General features: G+C 44.1%; 1 protein-coding gene across 1 annotated transcript in view; it reads right to left on the bottom strand.

Annotated features, from left to right (window-relative positions):
• The window catches only part of SDAD1 (SDA1 domain containing 1), a 31,998-nt gene extending 10,979 nt beyond the window's left edge, over positions 1-21,019 (bottom strand). Inside the window, exons 1-19 of the mRNA XM_056855781.1 lie at positions 20,930-21,019; positions 19,357-19,461; positions 17,454-17,552; positions 16,775-16,885; positions 14,648-14,719; positions 13,475-13,575; positions 13,287-13,344; positions 12,504-12,578; positions 10,777-10,878; positions 9,362-9,431; positions 8,818-8,921; positions 6,915-6,972; positions 6,678-6,736; positions 5,393-5,469; positions 4,484-4,581; positions 4,081-4,157; positions 3,433-3,562; positions 2,089-2,180; positions 631-821 (exon numbers count right to left, since the gene is read on the bottom strand). Of these exons, the coding sequence (XP_056711759.1) occupies positions 631-821; positions 2,089-2,180; positions 3,433-3,562; positions 4,081-4,157; positions 4,484-4,581; positions 5,393-5,469; positions 6,678-6,736; positions 6,915-6,972; positions 8,818-8,921; positions 9,362-9,431; positions 10,777-10,878; positions 12,504-12,578; positions 13,287-13,344; positions 13,475-13,575; positions 14,648-14,719; positions 16,775-16,885; positions 17,454-17,552; positions 19,357-19,461; positions 20,930-21,019 (1,769 nt within the window). The remainder of the gene's footprint in view (positions 1-630; positions 822-2,088; positions 2,181-3,432; positions 3,563-4,080; positions 4,158-4,483; positions 4,582-5,392; positions 5,470-6,677; positions 6,737-6,914; positions 6,973-8,817; positions 8,922-9,361; positions 9,432-10,776; positions 10,879-12,503; positions 12,579-13,286; positions 13,345-13,474; positions 13,576-14,647; positions 14,720-16,774; positions 16,886-17,453; positions 17,553-19,356; positions 19,462-20,929) is intronic.
• Between the last annotated feature and the right edge of the window lie 909 nt (positions 21,020-21,928).

Here is a 21,928-nt window from a genome sequence, read left to right as displayed (position 1 = left end):
TGGACTGCGTTGTTCAGTGGAGAGTTTTGCAAATTCCCAAACAGGGAGATTCATAAGAACATAAGAAAGGCCCTGCTGGATCAGACCAAGGTCCATCAAGTCCAGCAATCTGTTCCCACAGGGGTCAACCAGGTGCCTCTGGGAAGCCCACAAACAAGACGACTGCAGCAGCATTGTCCTGTCTGTGTTTCACAGCATCTAATATAATAGGCATGCTCCTGTGATCCTGGAGAGAATAGGGATGCATCATGACTAGCATCCATTTTTACTGGTAGCCATGGATAGCCTTATCCTCCATGAACATGTCCACTCCCCTCTTAAAGCCTTCCAAGTCGGCAGCCATCACCGCATCCTGGGGCAGGGAGTTCCTCCATTTAATTATGCTTTGTGTGAAGAAATACTTCCTTTTATCTGTTTTGAATCTCTCACTCTCCAGCTTCAGCAGATGACCCCACGTTCTGGTATTATGACAGAGGGAGAAAAGCTTCTCTCTGTCCACTCTCTCTACACCATGCATTCAAACTCGAGTCCACACACTGAGCATTACCACAAAGATATTAAAGGACAGGCAGGAACATGATGGAACGAAGGTCCCCACAGCACAGGAAGGGTGAGTTCTAGGTCTTTTACCTTGCTTCATCTTCGCTGTCTAGGTCAATGTTTTTCCTCTTTGCAGCTTTGCCGGGTGCAGAGTTGAGTTCTTTGCTTAGCTGGGCAAGGCGTATTTTCTGGAATTCTTCCTGGGTGAGAAGCCTGCTAGTGCTGACGGCCGCTGCTTTAGCCTTCCTCTCCTCCACAGGCATGCTTTTGACTTTCGCAGCCTTTAGCACACAGGGGAAAACAGAGGAATGGTGTTTTGTGTGGAGGTTAAGAAGCTTTCACATTTCTAGCACTGTCTGAGCATTCAAAGTATTCCTCCTAGATTACCTTAGTCTTTATAGTGATCCTTTAAGGCAGGCCAGTATTTACCCATCTGCAAAATGGGTGACTGAAGCTGAGAAAGAAGAGCCTTGCCTAGTGACAACTAGAAATAAATTTCTGGCAGAGCTGTAATTTTAACTGGGGGCTTCCCGATTCACTGCCCACTAAGCAATTATACCACACCAGCTCACTAAAACATATTATAAATTTTATAATGCCATCAAAAGGTTTTTTTTCCTGTGCTTTTACTGTTTGTTTTTTGTTCAGCCCTACAACTTCCAACACAACTGATCAGACTTTTTGTCAAACCTGGAACAGAGCATATAAACACGCTCCCTACCCAGCCCCATTGTGCAGACGTTTTGATCCACGTGCTAGAGTCAAGTTGGAAATTGGATATATGATAAATTCCCCTGTTACTGGTGGAAAGACCAAAAGTTGGAAAAGGTAACTTGTTGAATGGTTTGCAAAACAAGTCACCAAACTACTCCATAACCAATTTAATCCAGGCCGCGCAGTTTCCTTCACTACACCAGATTCTTTGAAAAATGTAAAATTTCCCATGTAATTGGAACACACGCACAGCAGCAAACTCAACACTTTATTAAAAATAAGTTAGAGAAGGGGTAAAGAATACACTCCCTTTCATTGGCTTCTGAAGGGAAACAGATTTGTTTTAAAGTTTCGCACACCTAAAGCAGCATTTCCCAACCTGTGGATTGGGACCCAAAAGCGGGTCGTGAAGTCTCTGAGGGCGGGTCACAAGCCAGCCCTATCTAATGGCAGCTCCTGCCCTTTCCATCTTTCTCTTTCTTTCCTCCTCGCCAGCTTCTCAATTTCTCATCTCCCCCTCCTTCTTTGTGACAATAAGAAGGAGGAAAAAAGTAATCAGACAACCAGTAACTTTCCTGTAGTAGCTGAAAGGATGGGAGGCCGGAGAGTAGATACAGATTGGGAACCCCTGACCTAAAGGATAAAGCGCAACCCAACTGGATCAAAGCAGGTTTTGGCCAACCCCAACTGAAGCTTCCTTAACTGTGGAAGGCCAGTGTCTTATCCTTAAGGTGTGTGAAACATTAAAACAAAATCCATTTGCCTTCAGAAGCCAACACGTGGGTTAAAGAGCCCGCATGAAAGGAGCCCAATTTAGATAAGGGTGCAAGTTACCAGCTCTTGCTGCTCCTCATCCGAGGAATGATGGACATCAATCCATTCTCCATCTTCATCCTCCTCACTCAAACTGGCACTCTCCCAGCCATCTGCAAGGGGGTACAAAGATACAAAGTGAGAGGGAAAACAACAACAACAACTGTTTCAGCATCTTCAGGCTTTACATCAGGGAAACAAGCTCATCTCCAAAGATTACAAGCGAGTTCATTAAGCTGTCTTATCCTGAGTCTATTAAGTTAGAACACTAACTACTGGTCTATTAAGTTAGAACATAAGAAAAGCCCTGCTGGTTCAGACCAAGGCCCATCAAGGCCAGCAGTCTGTTCACACAGTGGCCAACCAGGTGCCTCTGGGAAGCCCAAACAACTGCAGCATTCTCCTGCCTGTGTTCCACAGTACCTAATATATTCGGCATGATCCTCTGATCCTGGAGAGAATAGGCATGCATCATGACTAGTATCCATTTCTACTAGTAGCCATGAATACCCCTCTCCTCCATGAACATGACCACTCCCCTGTTAAAGCCTTCCAAGCTGGCAGCCATCACATCCTGGGTCAGGGAGTTCCACAATTTAACTATGTGTTGTGTGAAGAAACACTTTCTTTTATCAGTTTTTAATCTCTCTTCCTCCAGCTTCAGCAGATGTTTTAACTGCTCCACATAGGGCAGTTGTTTAAACCCCCCTGATCATTTTGGTTGCTCTTTTCTGCAACTTCTCAAGCAGAGGATTCTCAAAATCTCAGACAGAGAAGGGTCTTTATTCATAGCCCTAGTACTGGCTTGATCTGGAGAAGCGGGGGACAGGTCACACAGCACACAGGTAGCACGAGCAGGTCTCAGGAGAGGCAGCAACAAAACTGTTCTGAATAAAATACACAGCAGCGGCACCAGCTGCCTTCATCACACACAGCCATCTCATTTATTATTTATTTGAAATTTATTAGCCGCCTTTCTACCTTGTGGGACCTCAAGGCGGCTCACAATGTTTTTATTCTAATGAGGACTAGTAACTTTTTTTTTAACCCAAAAGCTGCAGCTTTCAGGAACCTAATGGCCTTATAACAGCTGGCTTAGATCTTCTACAGTGGAAATGAAAGGAAACAACGATCTGTTCCTAAACATCCTTCCAACCTCCACACACGCGCAATAACAAGTTATTTATTTATTTAGAAAATGTATCCAAGTCTTGGAGACCCGGAAGGCAGAGCGTTAACTGTTTGCAATACAGCTTCCTAAAATCCAGGACACCGATCCTGAAATGGATCAGACTGCCTCTCCACTCCATTTTCCAGCCTAACCCAAACTATGCTGTCATGAGGATTCTGCAAAAAGCCAAGAACCTTCTTCACGTTGTCCATCTTCTTCCTTGGTCTCAAGGTCCAGGACTTCGGCTCCTGGAATATAGTCTTTGGCATTCAACTCCCCGTATTCGTGAATTTTGGCTTCCAAGGTGGCTTCTGTTGGTTTACCCTATAAGCAATCCAGATGATATTTATTTTCAAATGAGAAAAGTACTTTGCCTACATCACCACAGGATTCTTTCAGTCATGCCAGACAAATTCCAGCATCCGGAGACGTTCTCTCTGTCTCTGATTGGGTGTGAAGTCATCAGTTTAAACCTTATAGCTTCACACAAGAAAAAACAGGCCAGTTTTAAACTTGTAGTCATGGTTTTAAACAGTGTAATTCATTTCATTTACATTATTTATAGTCTGCCTTTCTCACTTGGGCTCAAGGTGGATTACACAGAGTGAGTCAACACCATTGACCTGCCTTCATTTCATCCTCACAACATCCCTCTGATGTAGGTTAAGGTGAGTGTGTGTGACTGGCCCAAGGTCACCCAGAAAGCTTCCATGGCCAAGAGGGGATTCAAACCTGGGTCTCCCAGAACCTAGTCTGACATTCTAACCGCTATACCACTGGACACCCCCTTAAAAGCCACTCCCACCCCATCCCAAACAAAAATAATAATAATAATTGGTTACCCGAAATTTTTTCTGCAACATCTGTGGATTCAGCGACCGGAACAACTGTATCAGCGTTCTTGCTGACATCATTACGTCTGTAAAGAAACATAGGTACAATTAAAGGTGCTCTGGAAAGCAGGGGCGTGTCTGTATGTAACTGGATTATAAAGTGTGCTGCTGCCTTCTTTTAAATTATTTTTTTTTTAATTAAGCACACCCAAATTCTCAGAAATCTGGCAGCAGCAACAAAGAGATTCCATGCATCTGGAATCAAAGAAAATAGCCACCTTGCATATCGTAAAAGTAACAGGTTTCCACTCTTTAATAGGAGGTGGTGGTACAACGACTACTACAACTACTGCTACAAACATGCAAAAGGGAACCTAAAGATTGTTGTGCTCATGCAAAGAAGTGAAATTACTTTTATCTTTGTGAGATCTGTACTGTGCCAGGTCTTGCAGCAGGTCCTCCGTCATGGCAAGTGGGCATCTGGCCGACACTTCTTTGATAGCATTAATCCTGGAAAGTGGGAAGTAAATTTAAAAACTTTTGAGTAAAGGAATCTGGTAAAAATGGAAATCCTTTTAATACTTACTAGGAGCGTTTGAACAAAAATTAAATCTTTGTTAAAAGAGGAACCTAAGTTCTGATCCCTAATCAGTTGATTTCTGCATAAACTATGCAAATTGAGCACAGGTTCAGATAGCTGATTATTTTACACAATTTATTCTTCTTCTGACAGTCATAAGAAAGATGGAAGGCCCACTTTTTGGAGGCCAACCCCTACCTTACCCTGCTTCTGAGGTTTCACCAGATGCTCCTCAAAACACTTCCCAGCTCACCTTTGCCGTCTTAAGGACTAGAAACCTGATTTTTCCCCCTTTTGTTGCTCACTAGCTCCCACCCCACACATGCTCAATGTCTTAAACTCAGCGACCTAGACCTCAGTAACAGACACTCACACTTCCTTCCAAAATATTTTTGGGTCTCAAAAATAAAGTTTTTTTTTTAATGGATTCTCTGTAGCTCACAAATACCACCAAAACCTTATGAATAGTGAAACACAAGACAAAACTAATAGCCAAAATAGAACATAAAAGAAGTTCAACTTCCTGAAGAAAGCAGGTTTTATCTCTTTCCCTAAATTCCTGCTGCGGGTTTCTATAGGCAACTAGTTCCTGAAGGCTGGGGCCATGCCTAACAAGGCTCTGCTCTGCCCTTCTACCACTTTAGATACAGGAAGGAAGTCAGGTTTCCACCACACATCCTCCTTCCCCACACTATAATGAACCACAGAGTGTTTTCACTTTCTTGAGATCTAGTTACTTACCCGACAGTCATCACTTCCCCAGAATTTTTGTCTGTGACAAAATTGTTGGCTATCGTCATCATCACCGATTGGACAATCTGATAAAGGAAATATATAAATCTAGATTTGTATTCTGGCATTTTTATTACACGTGGTGTCGTTTGTAACTCTATTTGTCTAGAAGTGTGCTCAAGGTTGGTCACTTGTCTCTCCGCTCTCCCCTCATCCCACGCAGAAATATTTCAGGTATCAACTTGTGCCAGCGTAATACGCAAACTTCTGAATTACACAGAACTCAGAGACATTCTGCCCACACATACAATCTTCCCTTTAGCCTCGGGCCACTTCATGGAAAATTAAATTTGTTTTCCAAAGCAAGCTACCAAAAAAGGGAGAGGGGAGACACTTTGGGTAGGAAAACTTCAGGCTACCCTATGCATAGACTGTCATATTTGACAATCACATTACAGTGGTTTTCAGAGTATGCACCATCAGGGAATTCATTCCCCACTGGCTTGTCTTCTGGAGGAATCCCTGAACATCCCTGAACTCCTGCACACAATAAATTTGAAAAATAAATAAATTCTAGGGCACGTCCCAGGGTTCTAACTCAGTTCAGATGAGGCCAGACTAGACCTTCTGGATATCAACCCATATCAACAGAAAGGTAGGTGAGGTAGGTGGGGCTGAGAGAGCTCTAAGAGAGCTGTGACTAGCCCAAGGTCATTCAGCTGGCTTAATACGTAGGAGTGGGGAAACCAACCCGGTTCACCAGATTAGCATCCACCGCTCATGTGGAGGAGTGAGGAATCAAACCCGGTTCTCCAGATTAGAGTCCACCGCTTCAAACCACTGCTCTTAACCACTTCAGCACACTGGCTCTCTAGGAAAATACTTCTAGAAAAGTGCCTCCTAGGAAAATACTCAATGTTCCCCTTTCTATGGACACATGATGGGGGGAAATTGAAAATGGAAGCTGACCTGCCTTTCAAAGAAACCTGTTCTCCTGATCTTCTTTCCAAGGAACTGACAAAGCTTCCATAGAAAGCCCCGAGGGTTCCCTGGAACACCAGTTCAAACCCTTTGAGCTAAAAGCTAGAATTGCCTGCAACTTCCCTAGGCTTAAATACTGTTCAAGCAGACGCAGACCAAGGCACACTTGTATGGCTGTCATATGCAATGATCTTCACCCATTTTTATTCATTTTTACTACTTCCAGGCTGGAAGTCAGAAAGCTCAGCATTTACTTGGCTGTGTTTCTCCTCCAGCTTTTCCCAAAGTCAATAACATTTCAAACGATCCTCACCTCCGGGGGTACCAGCTGGTGAGAAGCTTGCGCGGCAAAGAGCAGAATCTTGGTAACGTCTACAAAAAAAAAATTGAAGCCAAAAGATTGGAAGATGCTTGACAAATTATAAGAGTAAATAAAAAGAGTAAAATATAAACAAAATAAGAGTAAATTTTAAAAAAACAATCAAATGTTTTGGGCTTTTTGAAGATGTGTACAGAAAAAGCGAAAGTAAAGAAAAGACTATACCCCTACCTCTCTGGTGCGGTTGCAGGAATCTTTGTACAAAAGGATAGAAGTTGAAGAGGAAAAGCTGAGGAGACACACAGAACATTTGCAAGGTTAGTTTTTGGTCTTTGGCATGTTTTTTCCCCTTTCCTCCCCAAGTGAGTTTTGTTTTGGCTGGCCCCATACATAAAAATGCATGTATATTTACCGTATGCTGTGCTGATTTTCTGTAAATCTCCTCCTATAGGCTGACATTATTTTATTGCTTGCTGTTCTGCAATTTGCTGGCTAATAGTGTGACTGTTGATTTTTATAGTTCTCCTGACTGGTTTCATTGGTTTTATTGATTTTATCACGTGTGTTTCACTGGGTTGCATTTCTAGACTGCTCTGAGGACGTTTTGGTTGAGGGATGGATGATAAATACCCCCAAAATAACTAACCCACCTTCACATACAGCCAGAAATAGGCATTTCTTGGGGTGGGGGAGGGGATAGAGCATCAGAAGAGCAATCTAGGGTGAGACCAGCTTGAATTATGTCTTCGTAGATGATAGAGGACATGACATATTAGAGTTTGAATGAATCCTTTTCTATATTAGATTTTGTATTAATCCATGCCATGATTACACTCTGCCCTACTTGGTATTGTTGTGGGAAAAGAATGCTGACAGGGAAGGCTCCTTGAGAAAATGCCAAAGGGAGCTTGTGTAAAGAACAGTATATTATGCATAGACAGAAAATACTTGAGGCGACAACAGAAATATCTGATGACCATTGTTTATAGAACAAGGCTAGTACAGTGAGTATATGAAGGGTATGTTAATGGATATATGTCCTGAAGTAATGATGACAATCTGGCAACTATGCATATCGGTACAACACGCATTTCAAAGAGGCCCGAACATTCAATGCATTCCCAGTCCACATTCCAATATATTATAGAATCATAGAGTTGGAAGTAACCACCACGGTCATCTAGCCCAACCCCTTGCACAATGCAGGAAATTCACAACTACCTCCCAATACACCCCCAGTGACTCCTATTCCATGCCCAGAAGATGCCCAAGATGCCCTCCCTCTCATCATCTGTTTAACATCATAGAATCAGCACTGCTGACAGATGGCCATCTAGCCTCTGCTTAAAAACCTCCAGGGAAGGAGAGCTCACCACCTCCCGAGGAAGCCTGTTCCACTGAAGAACCACTCTGTTAGAAAAATACTGATTATACTAACTCATGTGTCATTAGTACATTTTATTACTATATTAAACAACTGCTATAGATCACTTGTGTGTCACAATGTTTTATTACTACACACCATCCAAAGGTATATAAGATGACATTGTGCTTGTATTCGATGTTCTCTGCCTTGGCAACCTTTGTCTTGCAAGCAGTGGCCTTTATTGTGTGCAATAAACTAAAGATTTACTTTTGCCTTTGCCTCTGGTTCATTTTGTACTTTGACGAAGCACTAACATAGACAACCGAGCAGGAAGGCACGAATCCTTCCCCTTGGGCACGTGCAGTAGTTGTGTCTCTGAGGGGAAAAGAACTTTCACAGCTAAAAGCTAATTCTAGAAGTTTCTGAATTGTACCTCTCCACATGTGAGAAGACCATTAGCATTATGCACAGAGATTACAAAGAAGTAACCTTCACTTGTGACCAGAAGCGGGCACTGACTGAAGACCCATCTTCTGGGGGTGGGGGAGAGAAGGAAGCGCATCGTGAGGGGGTGCAGGCTCTACAGTATCAGAAGAGCAATCTGAACTACGGCAAAACCAACACAAAACGATGAATATTTGACATACAATTTACAGTTTTTGAACATACATTGTTCAAATAAAACAGCTACCATCTTAAAGGGCTTTTGGCAGGGCCTCCCCGATTTGACCAATATTCCAAACTCTAAGCCCGTACGTTCGCTCATACCTCATGGATCCCGACGAGTCTAGAGATAAGTTCCATCATCATCATCTTCACTTCAAATCTTTCCTTTGAGGCCTCCAGTTGTTTTAGCAATTTCTCTGCAAAGTCTGAACCAATACGGAAAAACCGCCAAGGGTGGAGGGTGGGGAGTGGAGAGGAAAAGGGCCAGGATGTGTAAGTCATAAAACAAAATCACCTCAGAGCTTAAAGCAGGGGGAGTGTTGGGGCCTGGGGAGTTCCTGATCTCAGAATTTCTGCTTGCTAACCAGAGAAATGATACCAGGGGCCTCTCTGGGAGTGAGAAAATAATGGATTCATTATTGCCTCAGGGGCAGCTGATCCAAACACCTGAGAGGTCTACCTGACAATTATAATTGCATCAATGCTACCCCTACAGACCTAACTACAGGAAAAACATGCCCTGATCCCAATGAACTGAACCAATCCCACATGTATCTAAAGCCACATTATCCTCCCTGCACACCATTCTGTTTCACAGTCACCCCTCAGCAGAAGATTATGAGCAACCGGGGCCGAGAGCCCTTACCTTGCGGGTCGTGGATTAAATGAATAGCTGAGAAGTTGAACACTTCCGGCTTCCTCTTCTTCTTGTGTTTCTGTGCAACGGGGAAAGTGACGAGAGATCATTTTTTCAGAGGAACGGTAGGACAAAATTGCGTGGAGCATCTACTGCAGCCGCCTCCATTCCTTCCTCTCCCCACAACAGACACCTTGTGAAGTAGGTGGGGCTGAGAGAGTTCATAGAGAACTGTGACTGGCCCAAGGTCACCCTTCATGTGTGGGACTGGGGAATCGAACCTGGTTCTCCAGATTAGAGTTTTCTGCTCTTAATCACTATACCACGCTGGCTCTCAAAAATACCAAGTCAATGCATCAGCAACACCGCAGCTTGGAACTGCAAAAATAGGGTTGCCAAGCTGAGACTTGGGAGGACGTTCCAGTCTCTAAATCCCTTGAAATAAACAGGATGCCGGTAAGACCTCCTTTCTGCCCCCCCCCCCCGAGTAACACCAGACAAGGCAGCCTGATCTAGCCTAGAAGGCAGCATAAGTCTACATGTGTTGTTCTGAGAAGGGAAGGGTGGGAACTATTTATTTAGATATTTTTACCCCACATTTCTTGTCAAAGTGGTTTACAACATCATTCTCCCTTCCTCCATTTTATCCTTACAAGCATAACTGAGATTGGGTAGGATGAGAGACAGTGACCAGCCCACGATCACCCAGCGGGCTCCCATGGCAGCATGAGGATTCGAACCTGGGACTCCCAGATCCTATTTCAACACTTCCCCCCCAAAAAATTTTTTAAGCGCTCCATGAAAAGTGTTGATGTTTGGCAAAGGTCATGTGGTACAACAAATGGATTTGCTCCAAGGACATGCATCATCCTTTTCATAGGAATTGCCTCTCCCCTGCCTTCCTCCAGATGTACCTGTTTGATACCAACCATTGCCCCATCTACCCAGTCCTGTCCTCTACTGGCAGTGGGTCTTGCAGTCTTCCCTAGCTTTGCTACTTGAGATCCCCTATTGGCTGGAGATACTGGAAACTGAACCTGAGACCTTTGGCACACAGAAAACATGCCCCACCACTGAACTATGGCTCTTCCAAGGAACTTAGGAGCAACATCAATGAGGTGCACATGACATACATAAAGAAGAGTTGTCCAGTCCCTTTGTGAACGTCATGGCTGAGCATAAGAACATAAGAAAGGCCATGCTGGATGAGACCAAGGCCCGTCAAGTCCAGCAGTCTGTTCACACAGCGGCCAACCAGGGGCCTCTAGGAAGCCCCAAACAAGACAACTGCAGCAGCATCGTCCTGCCTGCGTTCCAAAGCACCTAATATAATGGACATGCTCCTCTGGTACTGGAGAGAATAGGTATGCATCTGAACCCAGGTCTCCCCGCCTCTTCCCACCACACCAGCTCTCGCCGTTCACCTTTAAGACTCGCATGGCTTTCTCCAGCTTCTTCTTGTTCTTGGTGGTCTTCCTTCCGGTGGAGTATCGCACCCTTAGGTCTCTTGCTGTGGGGCCATCATCCTTGGGAGGAAATATTATGGACAGAAGAATGATTTGAAGAGCCTGAACCCCCCCCCCCTTGTTCACAATGACCCTCTTGAGTAAATACAAAGTCATTTTGTACATCTTTCCAACAAAAGTGCTGTTGGGTATTTGGAAGCCTTATAGATGCATAGGAATGAATAATCCAATCCTAAATTTACTTATGGGAGTATCTGACGGTTTTAACGCAGTTTGCTGATCTTTTTAACTGTATATTTAACTTCTGATTTTAATAAGTTTAAATTAAATATGTTAGCCACCAACCTCTTGTGTGTGTGTGTGTGTGTGTGTGTAAAGTGCCATCAAGTCACAGCCGACTTATGGCGACCCCTTATGGGGTTTTCAAGGTAAGAGACTAACAGAGGTGGTTTGCCAGTGCCTTCCTCTGTACAGCAACCCTGGACTTCCTTGGTGGTCTCCCATCCAAATATTAACCAGGTCCGACCCTGCTTAGCTTCTGAGATCTGATGAGATCAGGCTAGCCTGGGCCAACCTCTTACAAGGGTAAAAAAGCAGAGCTAGTTATCACTGAGAGGATAAACCTGCCCATGGTCTGTACCACTTCAAACAGCAGCTGACAATAATGACCCACATTATGAAAAAAACAAACCCTGTATACAGAAAACAAACATGTTATAAGAAGGGGGTCTAGCTTAGTGACATGAAGGCTGGGGGGAAAAACAATTGGTGGGGGGAGAACTTTAACCTTCAAAGGCAGTTTTTCACTTTTCTGAAACAAAACCCTTTTTCCCTCCAGAAACTTTTTGGCTTATTCCTAGGCCTTCACACTTTTAGTCTAGTTTTTCTCCAAATTGAACTGCTTTTCTATATTCAGGAAATATTTTGCATCAATTAACAATCAGTTATGGACCTGTGATCAGAAGTCCAGTTGCAGGCTGATCACTGAGAATCTTTAACTCACAAAAGCTTCGAGGTGACAGTAGAAGAGTTGGTTTTTATACGCCGACCTTCTCTACCACTTAAGGAAGAATCAAGCCGGCTTAGAATTACCTTCCCTTCCCCTCCCCACAACAGACACCCTGGGAGGTAGGTGAGGATGACAGAGCTCTAAAAGAACTGTGACTAGCCCAAGGTCACCCAGCTGGCTTCATGTGGAGGAGTGGGGAAATCAACCTGGTTCAACAGATTAGAGTCATCCGCTCATGTGGAGGAGTGGGGGATCAAACCTGGTTCTCAAGATTAGAGTCCACTGCTCCTAACCACCGCTCTTAACCACTACACCATGCTGGAAAGTACTGTCAAGTTGCAACTGACGTATGTCGACCCATAGGGTTTTCAAGGCAAGAGACGAACAGAGGTGGTTTGCCAGTGCCTTCCTCTGCACAGCAACCCTGGTCTTCCTTGGAGGTCTCACATCCAAATACTAACCAAGGCCAACCCTGCTTAGCTTTTGAGATCTGATGAGATCGGGCTAGCCTGGGCCATCCTGGTCATGGCCCAAAAACTTACACCCTGGAAAATAGTGTTGGTGTTTTAGGTGATACTGAACTCAAATTTTGCTCTACTACAGACTAACGTAGATACTTACTTCAGACCAAAACCCTGTTATTCAAGGCATCTCGACAGAACGCAAACAGACTAACCTCTGAGTCCGAATCACTGTCTTGCTTTTCATCTTCATCTTTGCCAAGGAAAAATTTCAAGCCAGCAACTAATATCTGAAATAAATGGTAAATTCTTCATTTAAGGGAGTGGAACAGATTGGATTGTTACATATAGTGTCGAGAGAGGTCAGAGGTTAGTTTCTCTCTGTGGGGTACAGATCAACACAAGCCAGAAGAGGATAGGTTCAAGTACTCCCTTTTTTATTGGCTTCTGATTTGCCCTGGAAGTTCATGGAATTTAGAGAAGCATAGATTAATTTTCTTATCTTACATCGCTCATTCTCCTACAGCTATTTGGATTCTCACAGAAATTAATTTTTTATCAAGGGCTTGAGAGATAAAAGTAGTTAGAGTGATTCAAGCCTCTTTTCAAATGAGGGGTATAGAGTTTTAATGGCATTTCAGTCGATTCATTTCACGTTCTATATTAAACTCATTTACTTCCATCCAGGCAGGGCTAAGAGAGTAAGAAGCATGTTTATAAAAAAAGTATCTTTACAATGTCTCAAAAATGCTACAACATGGCTCCTTAAAGGATCTGATTGTAAATACGTGGAAGGCCTCCACCTGAAACACTGGAGTCTGAGTAGGCAATACTGACCTTGATGGACGGATGGTCTGATTCAGTACAAGGCATTGTCACGTACATGTGAGTTCAAGGAAGGCAAAAAAAGAAAAAGGGGCTAGTCCCCTAAGAAACTTGTGTAACAAAACCAATCTCACTAGAACATCCAAAATATTCATATTTTTTGAGTTTCTCACCTTGGTGACTTTGGAAAAGCAGGCTGTGGTGATCACGTTCACTGTTTTGGCATCATTCCTGTGTAGAGCGAAAGAGAGATCATTTACACCTTGCAACAAGGAAAGTATTACCCACTCGAACACACACTTTACTCTTGTGGTTCATTTGTGTGGCAACGCCAACCCCGTGAAGCCTCCCCACAACCTACCAGATGTTCCTCCTGTACAGCTCTATCATCACATCCAGAGAAATCTTGGCTGCAGTTGGGTTGCTGTCTTGTAGCATCGTGTACATAAAACTCTGGAGCGTCTGAAAAACAAGCAAAAGACAGCTTATTGAGAGACTTAGAGCGGGGGTCCCACTCTGACAATCGCCGTCAAGGATAGCTCAAGATGGATATTACACCATGCGCATAGGCAAAAGTATATTAGATTTAACAATAATAAATATGCAGTACTATTCATTTCTTAAATACACCGATTGAGAGGCTCAGTATATGGTATCAGTACAATGTAATATTATAACATATAACATCAATCAAGAATTGCAATGTAATTAGTTCATATGAAGGTTTGAGTACATATTTAGATACCTTTCGCTTTGTTAAAGACTTATTTTCTCTTAAGATTTAAAGATGAACTTTTTTTTTAGAATAATGCAAGAAGGTACAGACTGACTTAGATCCACTCCAAATAGTAATTGATGAAGTTCTGGTTGCAGGCATGGAGCACTAATTATGTATTAGATGTGTATATGTTGTATGTTTTGTTTTACGTTGTTTTGAAAATAAAAACTTAATTTTTAAAAAAGAGAAGGACGCTGCTACGCTCATGGTGAGACAAGAGCAGGAAGGAGAGAAGAGGAGGCTGAGTGTCAGGGTCTTCACTGAATGCAAGATCCAGTCAGGCTCTTGACATGAGTTCAGGCCAAGTTCTGGCCACAAGTCAAGTCCTTGGTTCTCAGGGTTTGGAAGCTCCTGTGTATACTTTAGTTTGTGCCGGTTCTCACAGCTGCGGCGTGTTTTGTCTTCACTCATGGGAACCGCTTATCTCGCTGTTGCCTAGCAATGTTTATCTTATTCTCCTGTCCTAGTGTTTTCAAGCAGGTAACCTGTAAGGGGTCTCTATTGCTAACCTTGCCTGCCTGTGTGCAGTCAGTTCTTTTATTTGCCTTTTAGTTCCTAATAAAGTATTACTGCTTCAGATCTACCTGTCTGGATGAGTTTGCCTGAGACCGACACTGAGGGTGTGGTAACCCCCTTCCCAGTCCGAGGCCTAAAGGGACGCCAACTCACAGAGCAGGTCGGCCGCAGCTCATGACACAGCTCAGAGCTGAATCAAAAACAAATGAGAGGGAGGGAGGGAAAGAGAACATTACGTACTGTGTTCATTTTGTTATTCTTGTGTTTCGCATTGATGTTCTTGATGTCGGTAACAATGTGATTGTACAACGTCTGTCAAAACAAAAAAAAGAGCACATTCAAACAAAATAACCAGCACAATGGCCAATACTAAATAATCTATTGGAAGCAATGTATTATACAAACAAGACGAGTCAAACCAAAAGAAAATGTCAAGCTCAAAGAAACTCTTAAACACTATCAAGCAACTGGCTACCTAATTACTAACAGGACGTTATGAGAAACTACTAGACATCGCATAATAATAGAACGTCTTATCAAAAACAAAACAGCACATAATAGGCAGCCTCAAAACATCAATACAATGAGATAAGTATCAGGTAAGTCTCAATATTTTGTGTTAAGTCTTTTATAAACAGGTAAAAAACCTGGAGGCTTGAAGTATGGTTTGTAACAACTTTTGGAACATAAATGCTGGATATTTCCAGAATCCCTTCAAGTAGAATGAATTGGAAGAGAAAACGGACGCATGGACGGCTGACAGGGATGACTCTGTGTGGGTGGTCTCTGCCACGGGTAGTCACGCCATGCCAAAGTCACAAGCAAGCTAATGTGGACGTGCCTCCGCTTTCCTCGCCAAAGCTGCCAGAGTCCCAGATTCGAGCCGCAGCTGGGCCATAAACCTGGGAGTGCTTTAAGTCAGCCCTCTTTCTCAGTCCCAGGTCCCATACGGGGACCATACTAACTCCACAGAGCATGTGTGGTGTAATGGTTAGAGGGCCAGACTAGGTTCGAATCCTTGCTCTGCCAAGGAAACTTGCTGGGTGACCTTGCGCCAGTCGCATGCTCTCAGCCTAACCTACCTCACAGAGTTGTTGTGAGGATAAAATGAAGGAGAGGAGAACGATAGAAACTGCCTTCAGTTCCTTGGAGGAAAGGCAGGATAAAAATGTGCTAAATAAAACGATTAATAAATGTAGTGCTAACACTATATCAGTGCAATTTGCAGAGACAAAAAAACACATCCCAAGGAGCTTACAGTCTAAGTTTTGACTGCTGGGGTGGGATGGGATAAGAAAACAGAGGAGAAAAGAAGAAGAGTTGGCTTTTATATGCCGACTTTCTCTACCACTTAAGGAAGAATCAAACCGGCTTACAATCACCTTCCCTTCCCCACAACAGACACCTTGTATGGTAGGTGGGGCTGAGAGAGCTCGGAGGGAACTGTGACTAGCCCAAAGTCACCCAGCAGGCTTCATGTGTAGGAGTGGGGAAACCAACCCGGTTCAACAGATTGGAGTCCGCCGCTCATGTGGAGGAGTGGGGAATTAAACCTATACCTCTAGATTAGAGTCCACCGCTCTTAACCACAACACCACACAGAAGGAAGAGAAAGGGTAAAACTGACAGGGAACTAATATAAGCAAATGACGTTACTTTGATTTTCCAGACAGGGTTGACAACTGCCTGGAAAAACTGTTCTGAGCCTTTAATGGGGGCTTAATGGGATGCTGTTTTCAGGTGATGTTCATTACCTCCATGCCATGAAAAGCTTCAGGTGCCCATTTCCACAAATTAAGGCCCTATGAATGGGAGAGGACTTCATTTTCCTCCATGCCTCTTGGCATCTTTGTTATCAGATAGCTTAAAGACAGCTGAGTGAACACTACATGGAAAAGCACTATCTTTAAAAATAAATTAAATATGGATATTAAGAATGAATTGCGGTTTATTCTCCACTTCCTCGTCTTCTGGCAGATGGGCAAAACTGATAACCGCCCGTATGTGTGCCTTCTCTGTTGTAGCTAGGGTTGCCAACCTCCAGGTGGTGGCTGGAGATCTCCTAGGATTACAACTGATCTCCAGGTGACAGAGATCAGTTCACCTGGAGAAAATGGCCACTTTGGAAGGTGGACTCTATGGCGCTATACCCCAATGAAGTCCCTCCCCCAGCCCCGCCTTCAGGCTCCTCTAGGGAGAGTTATGCCAGCTTAAATCTGGCATAACTCTGTGTAGGATTGCAGAGTCTGTCAGTTAGGGATGGGACCTAAAGCTCTTAGTGAAGACACATGCTGTTACTTAAACCTTCTTATTACAGTGTAAGTAAATGGGAAAGGGTTAAATGATACCAAGAACTCTGCAACTCACTTTTCGTAAAAATTTATCATGACAGCGGAGGAGTTCGAAGAAAAGTTCCAGCAGGCTCGTGGGGTTAATCAGATTTTTGTTTCGCAAGAGGATTAGGGCTTTGCAGAAAGTCTGCAAAGGAAGGAACAAAGGAAAGAAAGTTACTACAGCCACCTGGTCATAAAAATGAAAATGTGTCAGCACCAAACAAAAAGATATATATATCCCACCAAACATGGGATTTTGTGATTAGGGTTGCCAACAGTCCTGGAGAAAAGTGTCCTTTCCTTTTAACAGAGGTAAACATGTGGAGATCTGACCTGGATGGCCCAGGCTAGCCCAACCTCATCAGGTTAGCCTGATCTCATCAGATCTGGGAAGCTAAGCAGGGTCAGCCCTGGTTAGTACTTAGGTGAGAGACCAGCGAGGAAGTCCAGGGTTGCTATACCGAGGCAGGCAATGGCAAACCACCACCTTACATCTCTTGCCTTGAAAACCCCATGAGGGGTCACCATAAGTCAGCTATGACTTGACAGCGCACAATGGAGGTCTTTCACATCCTTTGCCGTTTAATCCTTTTAACTGGAGATACTGGGGTGTGAACCTTGGACCGCCATTCAAGAACCTGGAGAGCTGCTGCCTGTCAGAGTAGACAACACCGACCAATTAAAAAATAATATTGTGTAAATATCAGACACACCATTCGAAGATCAGCATCCAACATCGTGTGATGGTAGGACAGCAGATCCTTCAACTGCTGCGGAAAGTCCGCAAGATGTTCACGATAGCAATGGCCAACCTGTTTTAAAAGAAGGGGCAAAAGAGCAGAAAACGTGTCCATAAACAGGCACATTTTTTAAAGGAAGCAACTTTAAAATCTTCTTCTTCATCCCAAATAATTAACTTAAAACACTTCTTAGTTATGTATCATGCATTTATATCCCAGGAGCCTCTCCTCCCCCTGCTGCTGCTTATGCCTCAAGAAGCCTAACCCCACCCCCATTCTTCAAGGAGTCAACAAACATGGCATTCTCTCAATTTAACCTCACAATAACCCTGCAGGTAGGTTAGGGTAAAAATTTGGTGAGTGGCCTGAGATCAATCACTGAGCTTCACAGCTATGAAAGGATGTGACACCTCCCCAGTTCTTGTTCAACATTCAGTCAACAACACCATCCACTAAATATAACATAAGATAAATAATATTTCAGGTATTACCATTAAAATGGGAGAAGGATCTTTTTGAAAAATACAACAAAAATTGCAGGTCAGAAAAGGAAAACTGGTTTCCGATGGCTTTTCCTATTAGCTGGTTTCTACCAATGATATTTTAATTGGTTTTTGCTACCAGCTGTTGCTTACTGTTGGTGGGTTTTAGTAGCTGTTTTAATGGATGATTGTATGTGAACCACCATAGATGCCGATGGGCTGTTCATGCAGGATACAATTATTCAAAAATAAGGTAACAGTTTACTCCTACAGCAGATCCAAACAATTACAAAGGCAGAATACGCTACAGAAATTGTGAAAAAACATTCCTTCCAACAGTGGAGCTACGCAAATCAGCCCCATGTCCTTCCTTCAAAAGTTGAACGCAAAAATGCACTTTTAGCTCCAACACAATCTCTCAAGTATGCACTACTTGCACTAACTTTTCATCCTACGAGCTCCTCTGGGCTCTCCCAGAGGTCTGATTAGTGGGTCCAGATCATTTCTAGATTTTACTCCAGTGTTGTGGAACAAGCTACCAACAGAGCCGAGATTAGCCCTTCCCTATTTATGTTCAGAAGAGCATTTAAGGCTATTATTTTGGAGAGCTTTTGGCAGATTACTCTGATTGTATTGTTCCTCATATTGACTATAAATTTGGTTATGGGTTGCTGTTTATGGCAGTGATGTTAATTTATGATTTTGAATGTTGCACACATGTGAGCACGCCACTATAGACCCCATTGGACCCACCCTATGGGGAAAGGTGATCTATAAATATTTAAATGAACAAACAAACAAGATATCCTGTGACTCAAATCAGAACCCCCATTCTTTAATAAAGCCCAAGACATGCACGATGAGAAGAGGGAAAAGATTTCCTCTGAACTAAGAACAGATCAATGTTTCACCATCATGTAAAAACTTATGCAGCTAACTCTCAATGCAAGCTTTTATTTCAAGGCCATGTATAGCACAAATGAAATGATATACAGTTTATAACAGTTTTAACAGTCATGGCTTCTCCACAGAACCCTAGGAATTGTAGTCTGGCTAAAGATGCTAAAAATTCTCTGGGAAATGACCCCAAACAAGTCTCTTTTTGTTTCTAGTATAGACAGGCTCTACATTTCTTAGATCACAAAACTGTAACATTAGAAGAAACAGTTCTGGGAATATTGGAGGAGAGGTTAGACATAAGATTAGCAACTGCATCTTTAGATATTTTTTAATCTGACTTTGAAATTCTTTTATAAGTAACAAGGATTGATTTGTCGTATTTTAACCCACCTTTTTCCCGAGGGGACTCAGGACAGTTAATATTGAAAAGGTGATCTAATTAAACCGAAGCAGGACTTACCCCTCTCCACTACAACAGATTAAGATGCTTTTACCTGAGCCATGAACATCACCAGTTCAGCCAGCTCTTTACTGGGTTTATTTGGCTGCAGTTTGAATATCTCCACGTTGGACTGGTAATGGCGATACTGCTGAAGAAACTAAAACACACAAACAAAAACCATTACTTCCGTTGTTGCTCACTCCTGGAAGCAAAGATTGGGACAGTTCCAGTGTCCATTAGAACTGTGTAAACACACTTGAGCAACAAAAGATTTACATTACGTTATGGTGATGGAAAGTGATGTCATGGCCGACTTATGGCGGCATCATAGGGCTTTCAAGGCAAGAAACATTAAGAGGGAGGTAGCCATTGCCTACCTCTCATTATGTTATACACTACAATAATTTAACCATTTAGAGCAACCCAAGGCACGTGAAAAGGAATATGTATTTGAATGCTTGACACGGAGCCACAAGATGGGCATCCCCTTGAATGCGTGCCCATTTTATAGAGTGAGCGCCTGCTCAGGAACTCTTTTAAACTGCGCCACAGGGCCCAATTCTGATCGGGTCACCCTCATGCAGTGGGAGGTGGAGCTCTTGCCCCGTGCTGTTTTTCCAACCTGAAATAGCACTGGGGTGGGGCAGATGGGCAAAGAACACCCTGGCAAGGTTTTGAGTTGGAAAAACACTGCGAGGGGAAAGACAGGAGCCTCCCCCTGCTGCTGCTTATGCCTCAAGAAGCCTATCCCCACCCCCAGTCATTTCCCTGCTAGGGATGCCAGCCTCCAGGTGGGATCTGGGGACCCCCCGGAATTACACCTCATCTCCAGACTACAGAGATCCGTTCCCCTGGAAAAAATGGATGCTTTGGAGGGTGGATTCTGTGGCATTGTACCCCACTGAGGTCCCTCCCATCCCCAGGCTCCACCCCCAAACCTCCAGGAGTTCCCCAACCTCTAACTAACAACCCTACCCCCTGCTGCAGGCACGAATATTATAGCAGGTGCCTATCATATTAGGTGCTGTGGAACACAGGCAGGATAACACTGCTGCAGTCCTCTGGCTTGTGGGCTTCCTAGAGGCCCCTGTGTGAACAGACTGCTGGACTTGATGGGCCTTGGTCTGACCCAGCAAGGCTTTCCTTATGTTCTTATGGAGGACGAAGTTATTTATGGCTACTAGTAAAAATGGATACTAGTCATGATGCAGACCTATTCTCTCCAGGAGAATGCCTGTTATATTAGGTGCTGTGGGACACAGGCAGGACAATTCTGCTGCAGTCAGTCTTGTTTGTGGGCTTCCTAGAAGCACCTGGTTGGCCACTGTGTGAACAGACTGCTGGACTCGATGGGCCTTGGTCTGATCCAGCATGGCCGTTCTCTTATGCTCTTATGGGTGCTGACTTTCTGTGAATCCAAACGTGGGGGGAACTCTGCACGCGCTCAACGTTCTCCTTCAGTTGCTCCTTCGCCCAGCCAAGACGGAAACGTCGCATGTGCTCAGATGCACTCTTTTCCGTTCCGCTTTAGAAGCCCCAAGTCAAAGCCCCGCCATAACGCCAAGCGGGGCGACTCCTCTCCTCTCCTCCCTCCGCCCACAGCCGTCCCCAAAGGGCCCCCTCACCTCCTCGATGTAAGCAGGCGGGTCCCGCTTGATCAGGTTCTGCAGCTGCGGCAGGTTGCTGGGCAGCTTGTTGTTGTTGCGGCCGGCCATGGCTGCCGAGCGCCAGCCGCTTCCGTCCCCGGAACGCCCACGTGGAGCGTCACCTGGGCGCCGCCATCTTGGATCAGGTGGCTCTCGGATGACGTACTACGGCGCCGGCAAAGGGTCATTCCTGCTTCGAACGCGAGCCTTTCGGCGCGCCTGCCCGCTTTGGCCCTACTGGAGCTTGAACTTCAGGTCACTATAATCACATTTGGGAGCAAGACCGTTGGGCGGACTTAACAATTAGTGTGAATCGATGGTCACGTAGGGGAGTGCTGTGTGTTTTTGACCCACTCACGGATATTATTTGATGTCCATCTTTTGATCAGCATCCCCAAAGTGCTATTTCTGTCGCCTGGAGATCAGTTGTAATAGCGGGAGATCTCCAGCCACCACCTGGAGATTGGCAACCCTACTAACAGGTTATGTTGCCCGGTACTTGCAGGAAATTCACAACTACCTCCCCCCCTCCACACCCCTAGTGACCAGAAGATGGCCAAGGTGCCCTCCCCTCTCATCATCTGCCTAAGGTCACAGAATCAGCATTGCTGACAGATGGCCATCTAGCCTCTTCTTAAAAACCTCCAGGGAAGGAGAGCTCACCACCTCCCGAGGAAGCCTGTTCTACTGAGGAACCGCTCTGTTAGAAAATTCTTCCTAAATTTGTGGACCATTAGGAACTCCAACGATAGGCAATTAGTTTTTTTCTCAATATTTTTAATTGATAGTTATATTTAGAGAGCCAGAGTTTTTTCAGTATTTTTAATTGATAATTATATTTAGAGAGCCAGCATGGTGTAGGGCAGTGGTCGGCAAACCGCGGCTTGCGGGCCACATGCGGCTCTTTGGCCCCTTGAGTGCGGCTCTGCCACGTGCGGGCTTACAATCGCCTTCCTATCCCCTCCCCACAACAGATAC

Source organism: Euleptes europaea, chromosome 9 (genome assembly GCF_029931775.1).
Source record: "Euleptes europaea isolate rEulEur1 chromosome 9, rEulEur1.hap1, whole genome shotgun sequence".
Taxonomy (NCBI): Eukaryota; Metazoa; Chordata; class Lepidosauria; order Squamata; family Sphaerodactylidae; genus Euleptes; species Euleptes europaea.
This window is presented reverse-complemented; position numbering and strand designations above follow the sequence as displayed.